The 25,420-nt window shown below is 38.1% G+C and overlaps 1 protein-coding gene across 3 annotated transcripts in view; it reads left to right on the top strand.

Annotated features, from left to right (window-relative positions):
• MDN1 (midasin AAA ATPase 1) overlaps positions 1 to 25,420 on the top strand; it is a 92,615-nt gene that overhangs the window by 46,646 nt on the left and 20,549 nt on the right. For all 3 annotated transcript variants that reach the window (XM_050972732.1, XM_050972730.1, XM_050972731.1), the window contains exons 47-77: positions 326 to 471; positions 961 to 1,163; positions 2,286 to 2,506; positions 3,488 to 3,601; positions 4,411 to 4,543; positions 5,216 to 5,325; positions 5,985 to 6,118; positions 6,721 to 6,878; positions 7,212 to 7,332; positions 8,454 to 8,664; positions 8,806 to 9,037; positions 9,884 to 10,010; positions 10,882 to 11,052; positions 11,194 to 11,408; positions 11,508 to 11,889; positions 12,069 to 12,178; positions 13,276 to 13,972; positions 14,953 to 15,114; positions 15,789 to 16,062; positions 17,022 to 17,257; positions 17,894 to 17,989; positions 18,229 to 18,323; positions 18,999 to 19,123; positions 20,174 to 20,323; positions 20,601 to 20,710; positions 21,152 to 21,225; positions 21,416 to 21,611; positions 23,083 to 23,239; positions 23,395 to 23,541; positions 23,965 to 24,091; positions 24,988 to 25,093. In XM_050972732.1, the coding sequence (XP_050828689.1) occupies positions 326 to 471; positions 961 to 1,163; positions 2,286 to 2,506; positions 3,488 to 3,601; positions 4,411 to 4,543; positions 5,216 to 5,325; positions 5,985 to 6,118; positions 6,721 to 6,878; positions 7,212 to 7,332; positions 8,454 to 8,664; positions 8,806 to 9,037; positions 9,884 to 10,010; positions 10,882 to 11,052; positions 11,194 to 11,408; positions 11,508 to 11,889; positions 12,069 to 12,178; positions 13,276 to 13,972; positions 14,953 to 15,114; positions 15,789 to 16,062; positions 17,022 to 17,257; positions 17,894 to 17,989; positions 18,229 to 18,323; positions 18,999 to 19,123; positions 20,174 to 20,323; positions 20,601 to 20,710; positions 21,152 to 21,225; positions 21,416 to 21,611; positions 23,083 to 23,239; positions 23,395 to 23,541; positions 23,965 to 24,091; positions 24,988 to 25,093 (5,540 nt within the window). The remainder of the gene's footprint in view (positions 1 to 325; positions 472 to 960; positions 1,164 to 2,285; positions 2,507 to 3,487; positions 3,602 to 4,410; positions 4,544 to 5,215; positions 5,326 to 5,984; positions 6,119 to 6,720; positions 6,879 to 7,211; positions 7,333 to 8,453; positions 8,665 to 8,805; positions 9,038 to 9,883; positions 10,011 to 10,881; positions 11,053 to 11,193; positions 11,409 to 11,507; positions 11,890 to 12,068; positions 12,179 to 13,275; positions 13,973 to 14,952; positions 15,115 to 15,788; positions 16,063 to 17,021; positions 17,258 to 17,893; positions 17,990 to 18,228; positions 18,324 to 18,998; positions 19,124 to 20,173; positions 20,324 to 20,600; positions 20,711 to 21,151; positions 21,226 to 21,415; positions 21,612 to 23,082; positions 23,240 to 23,394; positions 23,542 to 23,964; positions 24,092 to 24,987; positions 25,094 to 25,420) is intronic.

Here is a 25,420-nt window from a genome sequence, read left to right on the forward strand (position 1 = left end):
GACATCAGACACAGGCACATTGTCCCTTGCTGTTGGGAGACCAATGTATTCAAAGTGAAAATCAGCAAAATAGAAGGTTTGCACAAGTTTTATTTTGCGTCTGAGTTTCATTCAGCTCAGCTGTCTCATGTCTTATTTTGAGCTGATCATCTGTTATTTACAGTCTTGTCAGATTTTCTCATGAACCTTGGGAAGAATCCATTCAGCTTTCAGGTCAATAGGGTAAATTTGTTTTGTATTATGACACATTAGGTGGTGTTTTTCAGATTAAAGGGCTGACAGTTACTAAACATTCATATCACTCTAATTGCTTTGTATCTTTCAGGTTCTGTGTCGTCTTTGTCACCTTTGCTTCAGGCTGCTGTATTAATTGTGCAGCAAATACAAAGAGGCTTTGGATTAGCCAAGTCTTTTTATAGAGCCTGTTGGGAAGTTTATGGCCGCTCACAACAACTGCAGATGAACCAAAAGGTAAAAATCCTGTATTTCAGAGCTTTTCTTAGATCATCTAGATAAGTGTAATATGTAACTTGATGAGGCTAGTGTGTGAGATCCTCAGTGTCTTAAATGCCTGAGACAGAGGCTGATGAAGATGGTGCTCTTGGAGAGATGAACCAAACAGCATCCTGTTTAGACTCTGAGGTTGTAGTTTGTAATAGCTTCAGCTGAGACTTTGGGATATTCTCACTGATGTATCTGTAGTCTGTAACACTGTGCACACGGTCATCTGTAGACACATTCACTTCCTGTTTGAAACTGCACAGTGTGTTATTTCACTTCTGGTAGGAATGTTTTGGTACTTTTATTGTGTACATTATATAGTGTTTGTAGAAGATTTGGTGTCTAGTAATTTCATAATAAACACATGTAATTAAAGAGTTTCCTGAGCTGTGGAATAGCTTGAATACATGTTACATGTTTGAATGTGACTCTAAACTGCTTTTTGGTTGTTTGTTGTAGCTTGTATTAGAATTGGTTACAAGGCACGCTTCCTCTCTGGCTTCCCCTGACACTTGGGGTGAGTCCTTGCTGGCAGTGGGGTTGTGGCCAGACTCCTTGCCTTCGGGTCTGTTTGCAGCTGAGGACTCAGTCCTTTCTACAGTCCGGAGTGATGGGCAGGTCCTGATGTACTGTCTGCATAGGCTAAACCTCAGAAACTGCAGGTAGGCAGGAAACTTTTTTTTTTGGTCTAGTAAATGAGAAACTATATATGTGAGCTGTTCATAGCATGTAACTGTTTATTGCAAAATCCTGTCTTCATCAAATTGTGCAGGGAGAGATTGTGATTGTCACACTCTTTGCTCCTATTACCTTTCCATACAACCACTGCAAATGAAAGTTCAGTTATTTACTGCTTTATTCTTAAGTCTTCCAAATACATTCAAAATACTTGGCTTTTTCATCTTCAGTAAGTGCATTGGACTCATTTTGAGTTGTTTAGCAGAAAATGTGAATGCAAACACTGGATTTAGTAGGTAATAAGAGCCCCAAAATTTCTTACTTCCATTTCCTTCTAAGCTTTAAAAAACCTGAGCATTGAACTGGTTTAAAGTATACTAATGATTCTCTGGATTTCCTGTTTTCAGGTAATCAATTATTCATCAGTAATTTTAGGTCCAGTAGCTTCAGCTAAAGACACAAATTTCCTTCTTCAGACAGAGCTGTCTGAAAGAAGCAGAGGTCCCTGTGCAGGGGATATATGAAAGAATTTTCTAAAGATTTCTTGTGCAATATAGCTGTTAATTTTTACAACTCTGGTGCAAAAACTTTGGGTTTGCCTTCTTTGCTTAATAACCTTCTCTGGACTATAGGTATACAGATAGGTACTGTAGATAACTTCCAGTGAAACAACAAGCTGTGTAAGTTTGTAGTAAGATAAAAAGTTGAAATTGTAAACTCTTAGCAATATGCTTTGTTGTTTGCTATTTTTGTTTGGTTTTGTTGTTTATTTTTTACTCAATGACACTTCTTTTCCTATCTTTGTCTTTTTTAATTTAACTTTGCATATCATTCTGGTGCATAAATCAATTAGAATTTCTCAGTGTAATTCTGTGCATAGTCTCTTGGGATAGTGCATGAATTTTTGGTAACAGTAAGCTCCTAATAGTAGACACTGCCATATTATTTGAAGTTGGAAATTTGTTTTAGAGTTAAATAGTGGAGGAAAGATCATTGCATTCCTACACTAATGCCTAAGGATGGTTGCATAGCTTGACCTGCAAAATATATTTTTTCCCAGATCTGGCAGTTTGAGGCCTTGATTACTGGACTTCTTTGTGTTTCAGGACATTACCAGTGACTCTGCAAGATATTAAGAAAGTTCTGCAGTCCACTAATCCTGAGAATCTCATGTTCAGTGCTGTTGAGATAGATGCAAACTGGATGGACGAAATGGAAGTTCTCCAGGCTTTAGTGAAATTTTTCATAGAAAAGGCAACCAATCAAGACTGGAAATTAAGAGTTAAATGGCTTAACTCCTTAGCCAAAAATCTGCCACAGGTGCTTGGTATGTAATCATGTAACTTTGTTTTGTCTAAGGCCTGAGTTGTTCAGTCTTCTATGAAAACATCCAGACCATTCCAAATGGATTATTCCAATTATGGGTTATAAAGAGTAAATTATCTACACTAATTCAGGGGCATGGAGGCTCCAGGGAGGGACAGAAACAGGTTGTGCATGTTAGGGAAATAAGGAGATTTGAACTAAACATTATCTATTATTATTCAATCATGTGTATAACTTGTGCTGCTTCTGAATTAATAACTTCTGGATCAGTTTTTCATCTGTGTAAGCAAATATGCCTTTTCACTATTTCTTTTAGTCATGGGCAGTCAAATGCCTTCTGTTTATCTGGTGTTAAAATACAAATGCCAAGAAACTGCAGAACTGAGATTTCCTGAAGCAGTGTTTTCTGAGCATTGAGGATAATAGCTGAGATGAGCTATTCACTTAATTACAGAATTAATCACATTAAACTCATGGAGCATTTAGGCAGCCATTAGTACAAATAATTTACACATTTAGCTTACTTCTATGGTCTGAAATCTCAGATATGATGTCCCTATATTAATTGCTTCCTCTTTATTTTTCCACTTTTTTCAGGCAGGTAGGTCTGTAAAGTAGAAAATATGTTAAAAAATTAATGAAAAGTGTGGGTTTTTTTCTTATTGTAAAGAAAATACACCCCCCTTCAAAAAAAAAATGTATTGAGAGGAAGATTTGAAGGTATAAATTCTTTTCACAAACCATATTTTACTAGCATATACGTGATATCACTAGTTCAGCTAGAATTCCTTATAAGATTTTTGTCTTCAGATTTGACATTCTCACATTCTTTTGGAACCAATACAAAATATGACCAACCAGCATATCCAGAGTGGGTGCACAGATATGATTCAGTCTGCTTGTGCTGGCTCAGTTCAAGTTATTTTTCTTGATTTGTACTAATCACTCTTTTATGCCCATGTTCTCCCCTCTTCACCTGCAGATTCAGTGAGGATTCAGCTGGAAGCAGGTGCTGTAGCTCTTGGTTGTTTTTATGCCAGTCCCCTCTCATCTGGAGTCAGTAACATGATCAAGTTGCTACAGCCAACTATGACAGGTATTCCTGAAAAAGATGGATGCAAGACATTACTTCCTTTGTTTGTTCTCTGAACACACTGCAACCCTTCTTAGGAAATGTATGTAGCAAAACAAAGGCTAAATTCTAAATATATGTTGCCTTTGTCATAAAAGAACGTACAACAAAGAAAACAAGCAAAAAAAGGAAAAAGAAATTACAACAAATACAAAAATTCTAGATGTCTAGAACAGCAAATATGGCAATTAAATGCATTCATACTATTCAAGTTAGAGGTGAGTGCTCTGTTCATGAGCTCTGGCTGTGTATCTGTGACTCAGATGTATTCCTGCAGCTCAGAGTGATGTTCTGAAGAGTGATTCAAATATGCACTGCCTTTCTGACTTGATAGTTTAGGCACCCTGGACTTTTTTTTCCTTAGGATTTGTGTTAGCCCATCTGAAACCCATGGCTTGGCCTGTGATTTCCCCTTAGTGTTTTGTGGGGAGCTCAGACCTTTGGCTTCTTTTCCAAGCTTGTTAGATGCATGAAAGCTGCATAGAGTGACACTGGGCCTTTTGTGGATGGTCCAGGGTGTCTTGCCTGGACTGTGAGCCAGACTTAGTTTCTAAGCTTTAACCCCTATTTAATTTATTGTCACTGTTCTGTTCTACAGAACCTGCAGTCAGCTTTAGTGCTCTTCTGTTTGGATATCTGGAGTAGGAGAGTTTGACTGCCTTCCTCCTAGGCTGCTTCTTTCTTTCTTTCCATAATGGTCTTGCATAGGCAGGGGGACCAAGAAGAGAGCTGAGTAATATTTCACTGCTGTCCTGTCTTGTCTGCCTTTCCAGATGAACATGTGATGCCTCTGGACCCAAGATGGAATATGCAGTTTTTGGAGATCATTAGAAATTCTATGAACTTTGATGCAGAAATGGAACACACTGACCAGCTTCTTATGCTTTTGAAGTCTGCAGCAAATCGGTGGGTTACAAAAAAACCCTTGTAAAGAGTGCCCAGTGCTTGTAACCAGTGCTGAGTGAACACTTGAGATGTCTGCCAAGTGTGATTTTAGGTTTTGATAGGTGTGGTCTAAAATATCGGTCAGAGGTTTTTGTACAGGTATTTCAATTCTTTGCTTCTGTTTTCTGTAGATGCATGCTAAACAATCACTTAATATAGGAGCAGAGCTCCCAGCATTCCATACAGGCTGCAGTACTTCAAGGACAAATCAGAACTGTGGGATAAAGCATTAAAGAGGCAGAAGCAGCAGTGTGAGATCTCTGACAAAACTTTTATAGTTGTCCTGCTTTTGAATTTTGACTGTTTTTCCTAATAAGATTAAAAAGTACACAGATTTTGAAGTTAAAGTTAAAGAAAACAGCTGCTCACTTATCCTGCAGGCCATGGTGTTGCATCTGTTTAGCAGCTCACTAGTTTTTCCTTCCTGGTGAAGTCAGGAATCTGCTCCTTGTGAAGCTTGCTTCTACAGAAACCATATTCAAGCAATTAGTTGTGTTGCACCTTGTATTTCTTCCATAATGCTCTGAATATATGATGTCACTTTGCAGTTCAAATGCCATGTTGTAGTTCACCATTCTCATAAGGCCAAGGTTTAAAACAGTTGGATTGATAACAACTTTATTTTTACTTCAGGGCAGTGTTATTTCTTGACCGAGAAAAGAGAAGTTACATTGAGAAGAGTTTGATTGCCAGCAAGAAGCCAAGAAACAGTGTCTTAAGAATGTCTCTAGATTTCCACAAAAGTGGGTTGATTTTTACTGTTCCTTTTGGTTCTGTAGTCAATTTGAAATATGGTTCATTTGCATTGGTATGAAATGTGTACTTCAAACATGGTGTGCAAAGAAAGAATATGTGAATGTAAAGCAGTCAAATGAGGACTAGTGTGGTATCTGACACATTATTCTTAAATTACATATTCCTTAGGCTACACTGTTAATGTCCTGCCTCTATAAGGTAATCAGTGAATATGATCTTTCTCTTAATTAACCAGACTTTCGAATAACAGTGGAGAGAAACTGGAGTAGCATTCTGTCTTTAGCTAACAGGAATAACCAAATTCTTCAGCTGTGTTTTTGGTTTATGTAAGTAGGAAGTTTTACTTCTAAAACAAAGGGTAAAATTTAGTGATGAAGTTAGTGTGCTGCATAGAAGCAATTGATCAAGGAATCAACCCTCATAATGGGTTTTTTAATATATGTATAAAATGCATAGAGGTAATCGAGAATTGTGAAAATAATGAAGAACTACTTTTGTTGCTTCATTTCTTGGATCTTTTCAGGTTGTAGATTTTTTTCCTCAATCACAGAGAGGTTCTAGTGATCAGAAGTTGACCCAAATGTGTCATGTGATGTGGCTGGAATATTCAGTCTCTGCCTTTCTTTTCCTCTTCCCCAAACCTCAGATCCAGGAAGTTACAACTGTCTTCCTCATGTAGTCGTGGTCAACCTTGCTGCTTTCTTTGAACTTTGGGATGCATTTGCACTTCACTGGGTGAAGTCTACTCAGGTGGCCTTAAGTGACGATGACACGCATGATGTGAGTAGACTTTGCAAAGTATATTTATGGAAATTGGGTGAAATGAGATTGTGTGCAAAACACTGTTTTTAGTTTCAGGGGCCATGAAATAAAGTGCAGTGCTTTTGTTTGTATTCAGAATATGCCTAACAGTAGGCAAAAAGTCATGTTTGTTTCAGTGGCTGTATTTGTGCCCTCTAATACTTGCTTAGGATGGGATGAATTGTGCTGTAGGAGTGCCTGTTTCTCTCCACTGATGATAAACAGAGTATCCATTTCTGAGATAAGAATCTGTGAACCTGGACATCTGACATGCAGGCCACAGAGGTGGTTCACTTCTCCCTTTCCCTTTTCAGTCCATGAATAGCTATTTGCTGAAATCTTGACATTGTAGACTTGGTGCAGGTATTGGTTGGTTTTGGCTGCTGTAGTTCCTCTTGCTGGTGTGGTATTTTTAGAGAACCTGTAGTTGAGTCCTGGTTGTGTAGCACTAAATACAAAACATTGTGGGACTCTGAAGTCAATACAAGTGATGGTGGTTTTGCTTTTTCTCCTGCTTGAAGTAAGCAGTGTTGTGTAACCTGTGGCAGTGGTAACTCTGTAACCTCCTTGGCTGGTTCTAGGTTTTGTGCCGCTTGCTGTGGCGGGACCGGCTCTGGGCTGTCTCTGACTCTGTCACAGTGGATTCACCAGGGTTGTCACTCCTGGCTCTGCACTGGCACTGGGTTATGAAACACCTAATTGACAGAATTCCTCAGATGCTTGTTGAGTCAGAGAACAAGTGAGTGGCTTTGTTTGGTGGCTTTTGATTTTTGTTAAATAGCTGTATAAATTACTGTTTTCTGTAGTGTTATAGCTGCTAAGCATTGTTTAGATTAGTGTCCCAAGTTGTGTTCCATTAGTGATGCAAATTACATTGTTTGTTTTTAAAAATCTGTGTTTGCTAGCACTGTGCTTCTGCTTGCTCAAACGATCATCTAGAATTTTTACCCCTTTAGTAAAAAGATACTTATACATCCTTTTACATCCTTTTCCCTTGTTTCTCAAATTTCTGTTAACTGTGAGCTTTTTTCTCCCATCTGTCCCTCCCTTTTTTTATTTTTCCCTCCACAAGAATTTCCAGGGAAATTCAATCAATTTCACAGCAGATTCAGAGCTGCTTGGTCAATCCTGCTGGTAATTCAACCAATATGAAGATACTACAGAAGTCTCTAGGAAGACCCCTTCCTTTTAAGGTATCAATATTATGTTTGCAAAGGATTTGTAGTTCCAGCAATGTCCAGATAGGATTTAATACATTTACAGCACTTGCTTTTTCAGGACAGAGAAAACACAATTCTTTTCTATTTTTAAGATTGATTAAAAAGAAAATTTCAGCGCATATTAATGTACATATCTTCTGAGAAATAGATCAGTTATCCAGATATAGCATTTCTACTATTAATTATGCTATGTATAGAAAATATTTACTTAATAGAAAGAGGTACCTGAGCATAAAAATATTACTCCTTGCTGTGATTTGGAGGCTTGTGAATATCAATATGTCACTTGCTTATTCGGTGAACATAGGTGTATTTAGAACAGCCTGTGCACTTCCTTCTATACAGCACAAGGTGGGGCTGCCTTATGACTTCCCAAAACAAGGCCTCTTAAATTTGAAAGTTTTGGAGTTCATATATTTCAGAATTTGTTGTAATAAATTAAAAAAAAAATGCAGTGAATTTTCTAAAGAATCCAAGTCCCTGTTTAAAAGGAGTGCACAAGTAGTTATGTGCAGTTGTGTTGGTCATTAGTGCTTAGACCTAGGTTTTTATGACCTTCTCTCTCGAGGATACTCAGCTATCAAAAAATGCACACAGTTACTTTATGAGACTCTGAAGAACATTCAGTGCTTACTAAGAATTTGGAAAGATCCAAATGTATTTAGGCATCCAAATGGATCTAATATAGCTAAGCCTCCAAATGTATTTGCAGATATAACCTGGAATTTCTTGTAAGTGACAGTAGCTCCTGGTATTTTTTTATTATTTTGTGTATTTATTGCCCTTGATTTAGATCAGTTGCCCAGTTGAAGTACTATTTGTCTGCATGATATATGTAGTTTCTTCATGAAGGGGAAGAAAACCTAACTTGACAGGGAGGAATTGTAGCCACCTGTTTCAGTTTCTGTCTTCCTGCTGTATTGAGTCAGGCTACTAAAAGATTATTTTTAAGCTGTTGTTGCAGGCTGGTTATGTATGCTTGTACTTTAATTGTGTACATGTGAATTTGAAATCTTAGTTTTGTCTGCAGTCACAAATTTTGTTTGTGGCTTTGTTAGCACCGCTGAAACAAATTGTCCTTTTCATGTTTCCAGGATAAACTGGGCATGGAATGTTTTTCTCAGTTAAAAGCTCTCAGCAAACCACTGAACATCCTGGAGCTAAAATTGGCCTGTGGAGACAGTAGATGGCAGGAAAAAATGTGCTGTGCGAATATTGCTGCCACAGGAGTGAAGATGAAGAAAGCATTGCTGCAAGCTGATGGCCTGATAATAAGAGCCAATCATTTAGAAGATGTTAGTCTGGGTAGGTAACACTTTTGAAGAGCCCAGCAGGATGGTTTCTGCCATCTCCATTATTTTGTACACAGATGGAAAGGTTGTTAAATGTTCACTGACAAGAAACATAGTACATACATTTATGTGCCTCTTTTGTTCTGTCAAACAGGTCAGCTACAGATATTTTTGAAAGCTGTACATTCACAGCTGAAAGCAGGAGGAGTCACATACAGTTACTCAGAAGAAAGGCTTCCTGAAGACACCATTTCCAACCATTTAGACCCTGCCCTGCTAAACCAGCTCTGCAGTCAGGTTCAGCTGTGGCCTGCAATGGAATACATAGGGATACTCTGGCAGTACAAACTAACAGCAGATTGTGTGGCCAAGGCTTGTGCAAGAAGGTAAGAAGAAGTTTGGAGAAAGAACCCCTATATTCCTTTTGTGATATTCCAAATCCCTAGCTAGAAACTGTAACTTTGGTGCTTTACAGCTGCATGTAAACCTGGATGTTTGTGATTTATAGACACCTGTGTGTATGTGCATACATTTCTCTGCAGCACACAAATGTATGTGTATCAGGGATCAACAGAAGGTGTTTATACTGTATTGCTGGGGGCTACTGCAGAAAAACTCAATTAGACCTGGAGATGAAGGAAGTAGGCTAGCATGCATGCTTACTTTTGTGTAAACTATACACACATAGAATAGTTTGAATTAACATTATTAATTTAAGAAGTGTTGGTGTTTTAAGGGGTCAAGTGTATTTATTTTTAGTCAGGTTCACCCTTCCTTAAAAGAAATTATTAAACTATTCATTTATGGATTTCAGTGAAAGTAAATTTTTTGTGTAATGAGACTGTTAGAATCACTGATTCACTCTTGGATTCAGCTAAGTTCTGACTTTTCACAAAAGCTATAAAGCTAGAAAACGGTTTGTCCCCAAATGTTTTGTATGTTTTGCTTAACATGGAGCTTCTGGCTATAGGACATTACACTTTCCCCCCTTTTGTTTAGACTTTGTTAGCTTTGAAGGATTCAAGTGTTTTGAATATTATTTGAGTGCTTGTTCTTCCCCAACATTTGAAACACTGTCATTTTAACCTTTTGGTGACTTTGCTTGCCATTCTTAATTTGTTTTACTATCCAAGTGTTGGAACTCTGATGGTTGGTATTCCAACATCCAAGTGATTTATTTCATATGTCCTGCTTAAGCACTGCTTAGGTTGTATTTTTTTTACCTGCTACAGGAAGAACTGCAGTCAAGACTTAAGCGTCTGTTCAGATCTAGCTCAGTTCATAGCTTTTTCTCTGAAGCTGACACCAGCTGCCTCTCACCAGCTCTCTGGACTGTGGCACTTGTTACACCTTAATGAAGTAAGAGCAAGTTTTATTTTAATTTAATTAAACCAGATCTTTAGTTTAAATAATCTTCTTGAAGTTTCAAAGGTTCTTCAAAATATGTATATCACTAAGATTTTTGACATTCAGCTTTTCTATGTCTGCCTGACAAAAGCTGTTCCTTCTTTTAACAAAGGTTAATAACTGCAAGCCTTGAGAAAATGCAATTAAAAAACAATGTTGAAAGATAAAATACCACAAAATCTCAAATAAAATCGTTTGTTTGGTAGTGTTGTTCCATACATCCGTCTGTGACCTAATGGGAAATTGTTTGGATGGTAGGTGCCAGCCTGGTTGTATCTATGTATTCAAAGTAATTTTGTGCTAAAAAATGCTTTCCTTTGTTCCTGTGCCTCTAAAATTTTTTAGTTCTGTTGTAAATCAAACAGACTAATAAAGCTACTTGATACATTTTTCTGTAGAACATTTAATAACTGTTTAATATTTATGATACAGTGGTGGTGTTCCCACAAAGCACAGTAAAACACAAGCTCACCTTAAATGCTTCAGAGCACAGTATTGGATGGCTTTACCCGTTTCATGCCTCTGCACCCTCGTGTATTGTAACAAAAGGTTGCACAGTCATGGAATAGAGGTTGTAGTCTAACAACTTGCTCTGTAAACATGCTGCATATTTCACAGTCAGGAAACAGTGCTGACCTCAAGAAGTTTACTCTTCATTGAGGAGATGCAAGCAAATGCTACGTGAATTTGAAAGGATCTTGGAGAGTATCTTGTGCTATCCCTACTGAAAAACAGAATCATATTTCCTTTGTACATGTGTGTGCTTAATACTCTTTTACTCCCTGTACATTATTCTCACCTCTAGGTTTATATTTCTCCATAGATATCCCCTGAAGAAATGTCTCTTCTGTCATCTCAGCTAGTTAATGCTGTGTTAGCATCCTTTTGGAGCAGTACTTTCACCATGGACCCAGATTACTGGTTGACTTGGAGGCCACTGCCTGCAACAGAGGAAAACTGCTTCTCTAAATCTCATGTGAACCATTCTGTGAAGGTTTGTTGCTTCTGACCTAGTCAAATTCTAGGCTGAATGCTCTTGTTGACTAATTCAAGTTTTCTAAAGCAATATTGTAAGTTCTAGCATAGTCAGAGCAAGTTGCATCTGAATGATCTAACTCTTAATCTCTTGATTTAGGGCCCAGGCATTTTGACCCGAGCTGTTTTCTCAAAGTGCTTCTTTGAAATTCTAACTAGCAGCAGCAAGACTAGCCAGTGGGATGTGAGTGGGCTTCCTGTCTTGTCATCATCCCATGTAACACTGGGAGAATGGATGGAGAGAGCACAGCAGCTTCACAAAGTCAGCACAGTGCTGTGGACCAACCTGGCTATCTCTTCAATAGCAGATTTTAGGTATTAAGATCTCTCTTCCACATATCTGTTATTTAAATCAAGCATGTTACAGAAGGTTGCTTACTGTGTGTAAACATTTTCTCATTCCTTTTTCTCCAGACACACAGATGCTAGACTGCAAGGAATAATGCTAGGCAGACTGCTCTCTGCTCTGGTAGATCTGATTCCAGTGGATCTTCAAGAAGAATTTTTGGAGTGCTGCGAGAAGCTCTGCTTCAAAGATCCTGTTGCATATGAGTACCTTCTCAAGATACTTGAAAGCATCACGGATCAGGAATTACTTCCTAAAGAATTCCTGTTCCTTCTGCTCACTTGCTTGCATCAGTTCCATGGGGAAGGGCTTCAGGAGTTACCAGAGACAGCTTGGCGAGGAAGCCTCTGGGTGAGCATTGGCTTGGTGCAGATCCAGATGTGGATTCCACAGACCAGGTTTGATCCAGCTGTTAAAAGAGAATACAAGCTCAAGTACTCAAAAGAAGAGGTGAGCATGAAGCCAAGTTGGCTTTTACCTTTGTTATGTATAAAATCAATGCAGAGGAGTTTGGCTTGGTTGTGATTTTTAAATTATACCATTAGAACTTCCAATGTCCAAGAAGTTGATGTACCTCATTGGTTACTAAAATAAGAACTTCTGTGAATGGTTTATTCTTTCCTTTTTAGTTATACCAGCTGGAGTGTGAATGGAAAACACATGATTTTTCATCTCAGCTGCATACAGGAAAAAGTATTGAAGATGAAACAGTCAGCAACTGTATTCATCCCCATATCAGGTAACACCCAAGCACTGACCATCTCTTCTGAAGTGGACATGTCATCTTTGTGTGCTCAGGCTTTGGAGCTTTACAATTTTTCTCTCTTTCTGTAGAAACTAGAGTTGCTGGTTTTAAAGTATCTATTTACATATTGAGGAGGTAGAGAAGAAACAGCTGTGCTCCTTACTTGTAGTAAGGAATTGTCTGTACACTTTGTACTGCTGAAAATAGAACAGTTAAAGCAGTGGCCATCATCTATTGATGAAGTTGAAACCATGCCCAGAAGTAAAAACAATGCCATACATTTAAATTACAGTACTTTCCTTAAAATGTGACAATGTTATCAATCAGTTGAAGTGAGATGAATTATCTATCACTACAGTTTCTCAAGGCCATTATATGTGCCAGTGCTATTTTGCAAAGTTCTTCAGCTGATATTACTGGGGAAAAAATCCATATATGTGTATTTTAGCAATAGCCTTTGCCTGTGTTGCTGTGGGTGAATTAAATTTCTTACCACACAGAGCAGAGTACGCTATTGATATTCAGAATCTGTAGCCGCTGTTATTTGGTTTGGGGCTTTTTGTAGTTCTTTTTTATCAGAGGAACTTGAGGAGGAAGTTTAAGCCAAGAGAGCTTTCTCCTTTCTGCAGACTTGCAGGTGTGTTCTGTCTGCATGAAGATAAAAACTGTCTATTATTCATTATTTTCCACTTTCAGTAGGAATTTTTAATTGAATTACTATGCATACAGAGGATCTGGTAGTTCCATACTACTGCTTAAAGAGATGATAATAATTGAAAGCAGGTTCTGAATGGTTGAGTTTTACCAGTTGCTTGTGGTGATATGATTTTTTTTTCTTAATGCTCACAGAGCTGTCAGGTAGCAAGAAAAAAGTACTTGAAGTTTGTTGAAGTGGCAGGGAGAGAAGAAATCTACATCTGTGGGCTAAAAGGCTGTCCCTTGTTTTTTCTTTATTTGCTGTTTCACACAAAATATCAGAGTATTTTCTGATTTTTCTTTTCGTGTATCTAACTGCTACGTTAGATAAATTTAAACAAGTTCATGTGAAAAATATTCCCATGTCTAAACTGGTCAATGTTGTTTCTTAACAGGCTGTTGCATGAAAGAATGCAGAGGCTGAAGGAGCAAATAAGCAGTCTTTCTAGAAGGAAGGCCTTCAGGCCTCCAGCTCCACTGTATGATTGCTTGTACCAGGAGGCTCACCAGTACATCAACAGCATAGCACGGGTTTCCTCAGTCCAAGACCTTCTAGCCCGTCTCCTGCAGTTCCTCCGTGGAGAGAGACCTAAATCACTGCAGGCTATACAGAACCTGTTAAATGAAGAGGCATCCTGGCAACAATCACACCATCAGTTTAGAAAACACCTGGCAGAGGAGTATGCTGCGTTCCCTGATGCCATCATTCCCCTGCAAGCTGCCATCCTGCAGCTGCAGCACGGCATGCGATTAGTGGCTTCTGAAGCGAACGCAGTGCTGCAGAGCTCTGTGTGCCCAGCTGATCTCAGCAACCTCCTCACTTCTTTGTTGGCATTTCCTTCTGTTGGCCGTGCCTTTCCCACTTACTTTGCTCGGGCAGAAATTTTATGTTCAGTGAATTCAGTTGGGGTACTTAATGGACTTAAAAAGTTTTCTCTGAAGCACTCTGAAGGAGGATCTGAGGGAGCTGAGCAGCCTTCCCCAACTCTGGAGCAGCTCCTGGTGAACGCTTTGTTGCATCTTCGATGCCATGTGCTATCCAGAGGAGAGATGGACCAGAAATCTCTGCAGCTCTTCAGACATCTGTGTCGGGTAAGCTCTGGATGCCCATAACTGGGAGTCTTGCTCTGAACTTATCTTCCCTGTGGAAGACATGGATCTGCTAAAACAGCTCTAGAGGAGGGACCCAGAAATCATCAGGGAGCTGGAACACCACTCTTGTGAAGAAGGGCTGACAGAGGTTGAGGTTGTTCAGCCGGCTGGAAGAGACATCTCTGAGGAGAACTTCTTGTGGCTTTTCAGTATATAAGAGGGGTTTATATAAAGGAGGGAAGGAGACTTCTTACCAAGGCTTGTAGAATAAGGCACAAGAGTTTAAAAATGAAAGATGGTAAATATAGATTGGGTATGAAAATAATTGTTTAGAAATCTGTATGGTGAGACAGGAACTGGTTGTCCATAGAAGTTGTGGATGCTGCAACCCTGAAAGTGTTTGAGAATGACTGGATGAGGCTTTGAGCAACCTGGTCTAGTGGAAGATGTCCCTGCCTGTGGCAGAGGGGTTGTGTTAGATGATCTTTAGAGGTCCATATCTTGATAATTATTATTATTAGTATGATGTTCTTTAAAATCTTATAATTTTTTTCCCAATTAATTGTAAAAGTTAATATAATATACTGGATTAACTTGTTTGAATTTATCAAGGCATAAAACGATAGCCTGTAATAATTAGCAAAGATTTTGTTTATGTAAGAAAAACCCCAAGCAACAAAACCCAGAGAGGTGGACACACACACAAAAAAACCCACCCCAATGCGAACTTTGTTGAGAGTTTCTTTATTAAATGTTTAGGAAAGAAGACTGGAACTTGGTCAAGTACTCTCTTGGGTATTGTCTTTGCATTTTCCTCGTTAGCTTGTTAAGAGGGTAATTCACAAATGTTAGATGGCTTTGATTTCTACTGTTGTAGACCACAGAGAAGGGAAGAGCCAAGCAAAATAGATGCTGCCCCATTGATGGAATAGGAGATGATGTTAACTTGTGTAGAAGCATCTTGCGTTGTGTTTCCTTAGGCAATTGTAAATGAATGGGACGAGCAGGAGCGACGTGCCCAGGAGAAGGAGGCAATGGAATGCAGCCTGTACAGATACAGGAGTAAAAGCCACGGGAAAGGACAGAGCGAGGAAGAAGAGGAAGAAGAAGAATTCAGGAGGAGATTTCCTTTTCATGAAAAGGTAATAGCAGAAATTACATGTGAAGTTGCTCCTGAAAATAAATGCTGTAAATGGCATGAGGAATGAAGCAGCTTTTCCTTCAACCAAAAGTCAAATTGGGGTAGATTTTTTATAGGTATTCAGTTATGTGCTTAAGGTTTATTTTACCTTCTGGTTGAAAAATGTTTTTGGGATTAATTTCCAGGCTTGAATTGTACTGTGGTTTGGGTGAATAATCCCAAATTATATAACTGAACGATAATATAGTTACTTGTAAAAAGCTGGAATTTTGTTTGTTTAGCAGGTAAGGTCATCTGAGGTTCTACTATGTGTGGAGAAGGCTGATCTCCTTGATTAAATAAAGCAGCGGGGACAAAATGGTTCAGGTCCTCAAACAACCACGCAGTGTTGAGGTGGTTTATCAGCAAACACAGCTGCTGCTGCTTTTTCTGCAAAGGAATTCAGTTGACAGCAGCTCAGGGATCACTGTACTGCACTCTTGCCTCCTGTAGTTACACCCCCAAAATGTTCTGTACACCTGTGTTTAGTTTCAGACTGGCAGTCTGTCTATATGGTACCAGCTGCAAATCATTAGCATGTCGTTGCAATGACAAAAAAAGCAAAAGAGGAGATAGGAAGAGGAGGCATTAAAAGAAGAAATTAAAATTTACTTTTGATTATCATGTAATTTGCAGGACTTTGAAGATATCACAGCTCAGCCAAGCCTAGAAGAAAAAATGGAAACTGAAGATCCAGTGGAAGACCAGCTGGAAGTTGACAGAGCCCTTTTGTCCAAGAGCTCCATGCAAACAGTAATGAAGGTTCATCAGCAGTTGTGCTTAAACTTTGCTCGATCCCTGTGGTATCAACAGAGTCTGCCTTCTCATCAAGCCAAGCATTACTTCAGTACATTTATTTCCTGCTATCAGACTGGTGCATGCCTGGTGTCACAATTCTATCCTTTAATTGGTAAGAATGCTAGCAGTATTTCAGATATGATGGTTTAGATTTGTAAAGATTTGTTTCAAAATAATCACACTACAAGTCATGAAACACACTTGTTATAGGAAAAATGCAGAAAACAGAAAATCCTTTTCACAGAGAATTTGTCCCATGTTCAGAATTGTCTTGTAGAATGCTTTGATTTTTATTCTTCTATGCATTTATTAAAATTCCATTTGGTAATGTAGAAGACCAACAAAGTTTAAGAATTTATTGAATACTGAGTGAAATTTTGATCATAGGATCTGCATAGTCCTGTGGAAAATAAAGCACTTGAAGAAATTTCCCATAAGTAAATTTTGCAATGAAGTTCATTAAAGAATTGTTTTAAATTTAGCTTATATATATAAAGTAAAGAGAAAAAAGGTATCATGGGGTTTTTTCCACCCTGAATTTGCAAAAACTTGATGTGTAAATTTTTTAATCAATGTGTGAGAATTAAGAATCATCACTTGTTAAAGCACAGCTATGTATTTCAGTTCTGATCTAGGCGTATGTGCAATTAAGGTGAAGTGGATAAGGGCTGTTGTTTCTACAGTACCTTATTTTTGTGTTTGCACCTGAGCCATAATGTATGTGGGATTACTTTTGTGCGTTGGAATACTTTTCCACTGAGCCTTGCTTTATAGTAGTATCTCCTTGATGTAAATTTATGTACAGGTGATCTGTTGTTCTGACAGGATTACAGCCTGTCTTTACAACACTTGTACTTTCATAGAAAAGTCTGATAAAATAGAGAATATAAACTCTAAGTATGTGTCGCGTTCCATACTCCATCTCATTGTTCCAGTGGTATAGTCTTATATCCTTGTAAAAGATAACATGCTAAGGCTTGGGCTACAGGGGGGAAAAGCCCCTAACTTTATCTATTCAACTGAAAAAAGAACTAATAGCATGTGTGATTGTCTTCCTTACTTGCTTCCTAGGTGCTGAAATGAATGACAGTCTTTTGGGAAGCCAACTTCTGCTGAGCACTCTTCTTCACAATACCTTTTTTGAGGAAGTAACTTCAGATCTTGTGCTGCAGCAAGATGGCCCATATGACTTCTATCAGCATCCCAATATTCAGCAAGTCCGACAGTGCCAACCTGTACTTGACAATTTTGCTAAAGAAATAAATGGACTACTGCAGGAATGGCCAGAGCATCCTGTACTTGTGCAGGTAAAAACACCTCAACAAATATTTGGGGGAAACTGGAACATTTTAGGATTGTATTTATGTGTGAATATGTGTATAGATATGCATAGACATGTGCACGCACATTGATATGCTTGCATAGATGTATTACTCATGCAGATGTTTTGAAGTCATACCTGTTTATTCATAAGAGGTATAGGTATTACTGTTCTATTTTAGTTATCAAATGTTAAGTGGGATTCTGCCAAGTCTGAACTCAAGAGTTTTAAGCAGTCTTCAGCCTGCCATAGCTTAAAGATCCCTGAGGTCTTGCTTATTCTACTCAGTTTTCTTCTGAAGTTCTTTCTTGCATAATACTTTGGAATAATTATTTTTAGTCCCTCTTACAGCATCTGTGTTGTCTTCAGGTTACATTTCTTAGGGTAATGTAGAAGCTCAGATTCCATATGAGCTCTTTGCCTTAGGTAATTTGTGCCCTCTTCCCCAAGTGCATTTGCCTTACTGAACTCCTAGTGATCTTATACTAAATTAAGAATGCATTTTAAAAATGTGTAAAAAAGAAAATCTTATCTCTTGTGAGGGTCAGTTATGCTCATAGAAATTTTCATGGCTTCTTCTGTTAAAGTGCAGTTACTGAATGTTTTTGGTTTTGTTCTGCAGCTGTTAGTTGTGATGGACAGAATCCGGAGCTTTCCACTTTCTAGTCCTCTCTCAAAGTTTCTGAATGGCTTGGAAATTCTTCTTGCAAAAGCACAGGTAAGAAGAAGTCTTAGGTAAAGTTCATTTTTCTCTTTTATGTTTCCTTACCTTTATTTGGTACCATGTTACAAACACAGTACATAAAAGCTGTTTGCTTCTCAGGATTTGAGGAAGTGAACTTGCTTCATGCTGAAAGTTTAAAGAGCAAGAACCCAGTAATCCAGAGTAATGCAATGAGTTTTGCCAGGCAGTGACTAATTTCTGGCTTTGTGTGAAGGGGAACTTTTCTTTTCTAGGACTGGGAGGAGAACGCTAGTCGGGCCTTGTCCCTGCGGAAGCACCTTGATCTGGTCACACAACTGATCATTCAGTGGCGTAGATTGGAGTTGAAGTAAGGATTGTCCTTCAGTGCTGCTTTTCCTTAGATACTGCAAGCTTTCACATCTCCATATGGAAGCACACTCCAATACATAATTGCCTTAATTTTGGAACATGCTTCTCTGTATCTCTTGTGGTGAAAATATGTGGGGGAAAGAGACCACCAGTGAGGAGCTGTAGTGGATCAGAATGAACATGTCCAGGCTGTGGAGACTCTATGCATTTGTCTCAGAAGTAGAAACAATATTTTACCAGTGCTCTCCTGTTTTCTTCATCCTAGGGTTTCCTGAGCCTACAGGGTTTTGTTTGTTTAATAACTATCATTAAATTGTCCTTAAAAATTATTGTCTTGTCTCCCATTTAAGACCATGTGAAATTTTTATAGCCACAGTGTGTCACAATCAGGAATTCCACAAGTCTGCCTCAATTTCTGAGAAAATAAACTTTTAAACCTGCCTCTGATGGATTTTGCTTTACCCGCTCTTTTATTCTTCTCTCATATTTAATAATGGTATCAAAACAATGATTCTCAGAAATTGATTTTATATATTAAGCTTATATGCAGACTCTTTCATGCTGCTAAATTTTCCATTAGTTTAATAGAAACAAAAAACAAATTTTGGTTGTTTTGAACCCAAAGTACCCATGATATTTTTGATTTCTCTCTCCCTTTTCTTATTGTTTCTAGTTGCTGGTCAGTAAGTTTGGACAACATTATGAAGCAGCATGTGGAGAAATCCACAAAGCACTGGTTCTCAATCTATCAGATGATTGAAAAGTATGTTCAAGAACAGACAGAGGCAAACACAGAAGGTAAGTCCTGGCCTTAAAATAAATGTGATGCAGTTCTTGTAATTACTAAGGATGTATGATTATGATCCTAAATGCCACAATTTGACAATGCACTTTCAGGTATAGTTCTTTGCTCTACAGTAAATTCCATGACTGTGTAGGGTGTTCCATATTCAGTGTACTTTGTATATATTTCTGAAACGACTTGTGGCTCATAAGATCTGTGTTGTGATGCAAAGAAAAGATGTCTGTAAAAAGCATCTAAAAGAAAGTAGAATGGTGATAGCTGTACATCATGCATATACAAACATTTCAAACAGATTTGGAGGGTAGGAGGCCTCCATCTGCAACTGGAAAAGGCACCTTTATACATTCTGTATAAAGCGTAAAAAATTCTTAAAGTAGGTTTTGGTACATACTGTTCTTAGCAAATCTGTCTGCACGTATTCATGTTACATATAATAGGGGAATGAGAGGTAGCACCTTGCCTCCCCCAAATTTAATGGAATTGTAAAGATGAAAGCACTATCCTCTGGCTTGAGACCAAGTTTACAATCTCCTGACTACTTAATGCACTTGATGAGCTTCAGATTCTTCAGTTATATTACATCTCGAAGAGGACAACATGTCTTCTTCCACGGATAATACCCTAAAGACACTGTATTCCCTACCAGATTCTTCTGATTTCTGTCCTCGTGACTTTGAGTAGTTAAGGAACTGGCAGTGACATATTGGTGCTTATCATGTCTGAAAAAGCCATTCATTCACAGGGAATAGCAAGTATTCTGTAAATACTCAATGGATTCTGAAATTCAACATATAAGTGACCTTCTCAGTCACTAATGCTTCTTCTTGTTCCCTTTCCTTTCTTCCAGCATGGAGTCTGTTAATTTTACTTATTAAATCAGAATTCTTCCCCTCTCTGCCCCTTCCCTATTTTTTTTTTAACTTTTCCTAATTGAGATTCAGTATTTAATTGAAAGTTATAAGTTATAAAAGACAACAATTTTCAAGTAAATATTTTAGGGTTTTTTTTGTTTTCTCTCTCTAAATTTCTGGTGCAATGTTCAGGAACTACTGAGCAAATGGATGTGAAAACTCTGGTCAGCACATTACAGGCTTTCATTGAAGGCTCTTCTCTGGGAGAGTTTCAGGCACGGCTCCAAGTACTGCTGGTTTTCCACTGCCATGTCTTGCTGATGCCTCAAGTAGCAGAAAAGGGTAAGTTGTTAGCAGTACCTCTGATGAGTTACCTCTACAGCATCCCAGTATTCAGCCATCAGGTGTTCCAGACTTTCCAGACAGGTCACTGAGCTCATAAATAGAACACAAGCCAATAGAGCTGTTTTACTGTTTTCCTGTTGGTGAGTTTACCTCACCTTTGTGTTGCTAAGCTTTCACAAATCATATCATTGTAATGATACTGAAAAATGCCCTCTTCTAAAAGAAATGATGATGATGATTATTATTGTTATTATCTGTCCCTTCTCCCTTCTAGATGTTCTGTGCAGCATCCTGTGGAATTTGTACAACTACTATAAGCAGTTTTCAGAGTGTGTTGAGGCCAAAATCACTGAACTTCGTCAGCCCATAGAAAAGGAACTTAAGGTAAAAGGAGACCTGGCTCAGACAACATACCAGTCTAATCAAAGGAACAGTGGAGCAGATATTTGAATTTGTCTGTAGTAGTTCTGTTGGCCACTGAAATCCTTACTAAACATTTTCTTTGGCAAGAATTAATTCTTGAGGTGGGAGAGGGTTTGATTGAAAGCTTTAATGTTTGATCAGTCCCATTTGTCCATGAAGGTTTCTACCCAGGGGTGAAGCCCCTGTTCGTTTCACAACATCTGGCTATGCAGCAGTTTTTATGCAGTGCAAATACTATGTTAATAAGATGCCTGTACAATAATTTGCTCACTTACAAAAATGTTTGGGATTTTAAAGCTACCAGATCATCATAGCTGATAAGGTTTAAAGATCATCTTTTATGTGGAAATAATTAATTTTATTTACATAAGTAATCTCATTGATTATTTGTTTTCCTAATAGGAATTTGTGAAGATTTCCAGGTGGAATGATGTCAGCTTCTGGGCTATAAAGCAATCAGTTGAAAAAATACGCAGGTAAGTCAGAACTTAAAATAAAGCTCCCCTTTTTGAAACCTTCCTTCTAGATTATTTCTCTATGATGTTACATTTGAATGCAGAAATGTTTCTTCTGCTCATAACATAGTGAAAACATTTTTTTCCAGCAGCTGAGAGATTTCCAGGAGTACAAAACCCAGTAATTTTTTTGCTTTCATTTGGTAATTAGAACTCTCTTTAAATTCATGAAGAAGTTTGAAGTTGTTCTGGATGAGCCGTGTCAGCCGGCCTTGGTGGAAATTGGTAAGGAAGAGCAGCTGGACTGCATGCAAAAGCAAGAAGAGTCTGACGACAAAGAAACCAAAATTCAGAGGCTAAACAACACATTGAGAAAGGTTCTGTCTGCTAGAACAGATGTTACCAAGGTGACTGAATTAGTTATTCTAAGTGTGGGAAGAACAGTTTCTCTTTTCTCATCTATATGTTGCTTTTCACTGATTAATGCAGGAAAATGTTATGTAAGTGTCAAATCTGTTGAATATATCACAAACTTTTTTGGTCTTACTTGTGTTCAGTGTTATGCAACACTGCAGATGGGTGGGAATGCAGCATGGGATGGTAAGCATGGTCTGTACTGATCTGGCACTCTGTCTGTGCTCTGATACACAGAGATGAGGCTGTTACACATTACATCTCCCATTTGCTTACATATTGTCTGCAGTAGTTTGTTACTTCTCTACTAGTGAAGTAAAATAGTCTGAGAGATGAAATTATTATTACCCTTTTTTTTTTCTAAACAAGGACCCAAACAAATAATGATGTAGCTGTAGGATTTGTGTGTATCTGAGGTCTGATTAAATATTAAATCACTTTTGGCTTGGATCCTGATAAAGGAATGCACTATATTGCCATATGTTTGCTGTTGACTTACAGTTTGTGGACTGTGAACATTTGCCTTGGACAAGCTGATGCATGGTAAATCCTGTTCCACAGAGTCCACTTTAGTATGTCTCTAAATAATTTGCCCAGCTCAGAGAGGAAGTCAGGTAATTTTCTTCCTGAAAGATATTCCTATTCTTATCACTAGTTTTTATTAACAAGATGCAAGGAGACAATCATAACTCATCAGAATTTGCTGGTGAGTGGGAAATGCTGAGTTACCCTCAGCTTTGTTCCATTTCCTCAGACCAGGAGCAGGGCTGATCTTGCCTCAAGTCCTGTACAGGAGGGTAGAGCAAAGAGGCAGAAATTTAATGCAGATCTAATGTATTTGATTGATTGAGGGTTTTGTTTGTTAGTGGGTGATTTGTAAGCCTGATACTGATATTTAACAGGGTTATTAGTTTCACTTCTTGCAGTTCCATGTTGCCTTCATTCCTTAAAGATGCATGCAAACAAAACAAAAAAAAATTAACCAAAAAAAAATGAAAAGCTTTGGATATGCTGAGGAATTAATTCAGTTATTTAATAATTTCTACTTGCACACTGTTTTTGTTGTTCTTTAAAAACAAAATTCATGTCTAGTGGAAAGTGAGTGAGTTCTTACCTGATACCCTGGGGGCATTAGTAAATTAGGTTAATGCCTTTAATCTTGGAAGCCAAAGGAAGCTGACCTGACGCAGTGTTTATTTTTTTCATAGAGGTAATGACAAACACCTAAGACAGTAAGATCATAGCATCTTTCATGCACTTGACTGTTCAAAACTGAAGTCTGCCTGACATACATGTGTTATGCTTTTTCTCAAGTGTTGGGGCTGAACTGATGAAGGAATCACATGAACATGTTTTGGGATTTCAGATGAATGCAGAATTTAGCCCTATTTTAAAGTTATTTACTCCTAGGGATCAAACAAGAGCTTTGAGTATTTTTGTATCATTTTCTTCCTTTTTTTTCAGAGGGCACTCCCAGAATGTCAGGGTGTCATTACATTTCATACAGATTCTCTTCAGTATCGTCTGTCTAAGCTGACAAAGAAAATGAAGAAAATGTGTACAGCAGTTACAGAAAATAATTCATTCTTAAACTTGGTGGAAAATCTCGACCAGTTCACAGGTTAGGTTTTCTTGTGATTTCCATACCACAACTGACCTCTCTAACATAAATGGAACAAATCAGGAAAAAGTGCAGATATATAGTTGTCTTCCTGGAGCTGCTTTGCATACATGCTAATTTCAATCTCATACCTTTGTCTGCTGTCTTCTATGCAGGTGGTGTTATTGTTTCTGTAGCCGAACTGCAAAATTTAACATTTGATCAGACAGCAACTAAGGAGAAGCAGAAATCAGAAGCAAAGCATATTCAGATGCAAAAGCAACGGGCTTTGTCAGATCTCTTTAAAAGCCTTGCTAAAACAGGTGAGCTTCCATTAAAAACGGGCTTGGTTTAAAAGTATAGAGTTCTTGAGCATTTTGCTATCTTTGTTAATATAAACCCACCGTAATATGATGTAAGATAACACCTTTACCTTCTTCATTCATTAGCCTTTTCATGTCTTAAAAATGATCCCTAACTCAGCTTTCTTAAAGGACATGGGGCAGTGAAAAGTCCTTAATGTACTCAGGTCTTTGTTAGTCTTAGTGTTCAGTCAGCTGTGTAGTTCTGCTGTGTTCAGCTCAAGATAGCTCAGCTACAATGTGTTCTTACATTACAAAACTTGTAGCATGTTCAAAGACTTGTCAAAATAAGAACATGTGATGTCTTACTACCAGCTGTGTGAGTGACATTTTTCATCCAAAGAACGAGGGCATCAGCAGATGTGTGCTGCAATACCGTTGCAGGTTTGTCGTACCGGAAAGGTCTGTCCTGGTCCCGCTCAAAAGACTGCCAGGAAGTTCTCTACCTCCGCCCGCTGGACTTGCATAGTGCCTTGGCTGCAGTGGATTGTACACATGAGCTGGACACCACGTATGTACCCAGGACTTCTTACCCTCAGATTGTGTGAATTGCAGCTGTAAGATATACAATTTATGGCATGTTGATTTAGTCTGGGGTTTCTGGTTAGTAATTCATTTAGGATTTTGCATGTTCCCTTCCTCACATTACATCTCAGTTAGGTATGTGCAACTGAGCAAGGATTTGGTTTTTTTTTTTCATTTCATTTTTTTTCTATATTTGCACTTTACAACTGAACCCTCAGTTTCATTCTTTCCATGAATGAGATTTCAGTTAGCCCTCCAGTTAACTGTCCAGCCTTGCCTGGGATGCTTTGCTAGCAGTATATTAGAGTTTAAACTGCTAATAATTATATTGAAGGTGAGCTGTGATTTTCAGGGATTTCTTCATTGTTTTATCTTCATTAAATAAGGGGATATTTCAGGAGAAAATACATATACTTCAAAGTGGGCATTACTGGAAAAGCTTTCTTAAGGGAAAGATTTTTTTCAGATTTTTTTAAAAATTGTTTTTCTGTCAACAAGTGCTTTTTTGTCATTGAGACATGCTGGTTATTGTCCTGGGATGTAAGCATTTAGTTTATGTATCAGGTTGAAAAGAAAGGCTTCTGTGTGAAGCTGGATTTAGCTACATGATGGGGGGAAGAAAAACAATATCACTATTAAATCATTAAATGGTCTTCAAAGATAAAGATCTTGCTGCTATTGCTTAGGGTTTCCTTAGAATTTATTTTTTAAATTAAATATTTTCTTAAGACCAGAATATTTGTAGAGAAAATGAAGAATTGCAAGATCGATGCATTTTCAAAACAACAAATTTCAGGCAAAATGGTTGTGTTGAAGAGCTGACCTGGTGTCTCCAGCATGCTGAGTTACTTTTTAATACCGTACTTCTCTGTGCCCTGCCAGGTTGCTGACAGAGATTTCTTCTGCCTGGGATGGATGCCAGAAGTACTTCTATCGGTCACTTGCACGTCACTCTCGGCTTCAAACAGCCTTGCTAGCACCTGCCAAGGTAAAACCAGCAAAGTAAAACCAGAATCTTAGTTCTGTTAACTTCATTTTACAGCTGGGACTGAAATTTCCTTGTGGTAAAAAAGTGATGGGAGAGGACACTGTGTTGTGTAATATGATACCAATTATGACACTTTTGTAGCTCTCATTAAATGCAGTGTGTTGAAACCTGCTGTTTTATGTAGGGACGAAATTGTTTCAGGGAAGGAAGTTAATGATCTGTTCAGTGTACATTATCTTTCATCCCAGCAGATCCCTAATTGCCTAATTTTTGTGCATGAAGAAACTTACGAATGCTGAATCCAAACTTGTAAGGAAAATAATCCCA

Source organism: Serinus canaria, chromosome 3, assembly GCF_022539315.1.
Source record: "Serinus canaria isolate serCan28SL12 chromosome 3, serCan2020, whole genome shotgun sequence".
NCBI classification, from domain to species: domain Eukaryota; kingdom Metazoa; phylum Chordata; class Aves; order Passeriformes; family Fringillidae; genus Serinus; species Serinus canaria.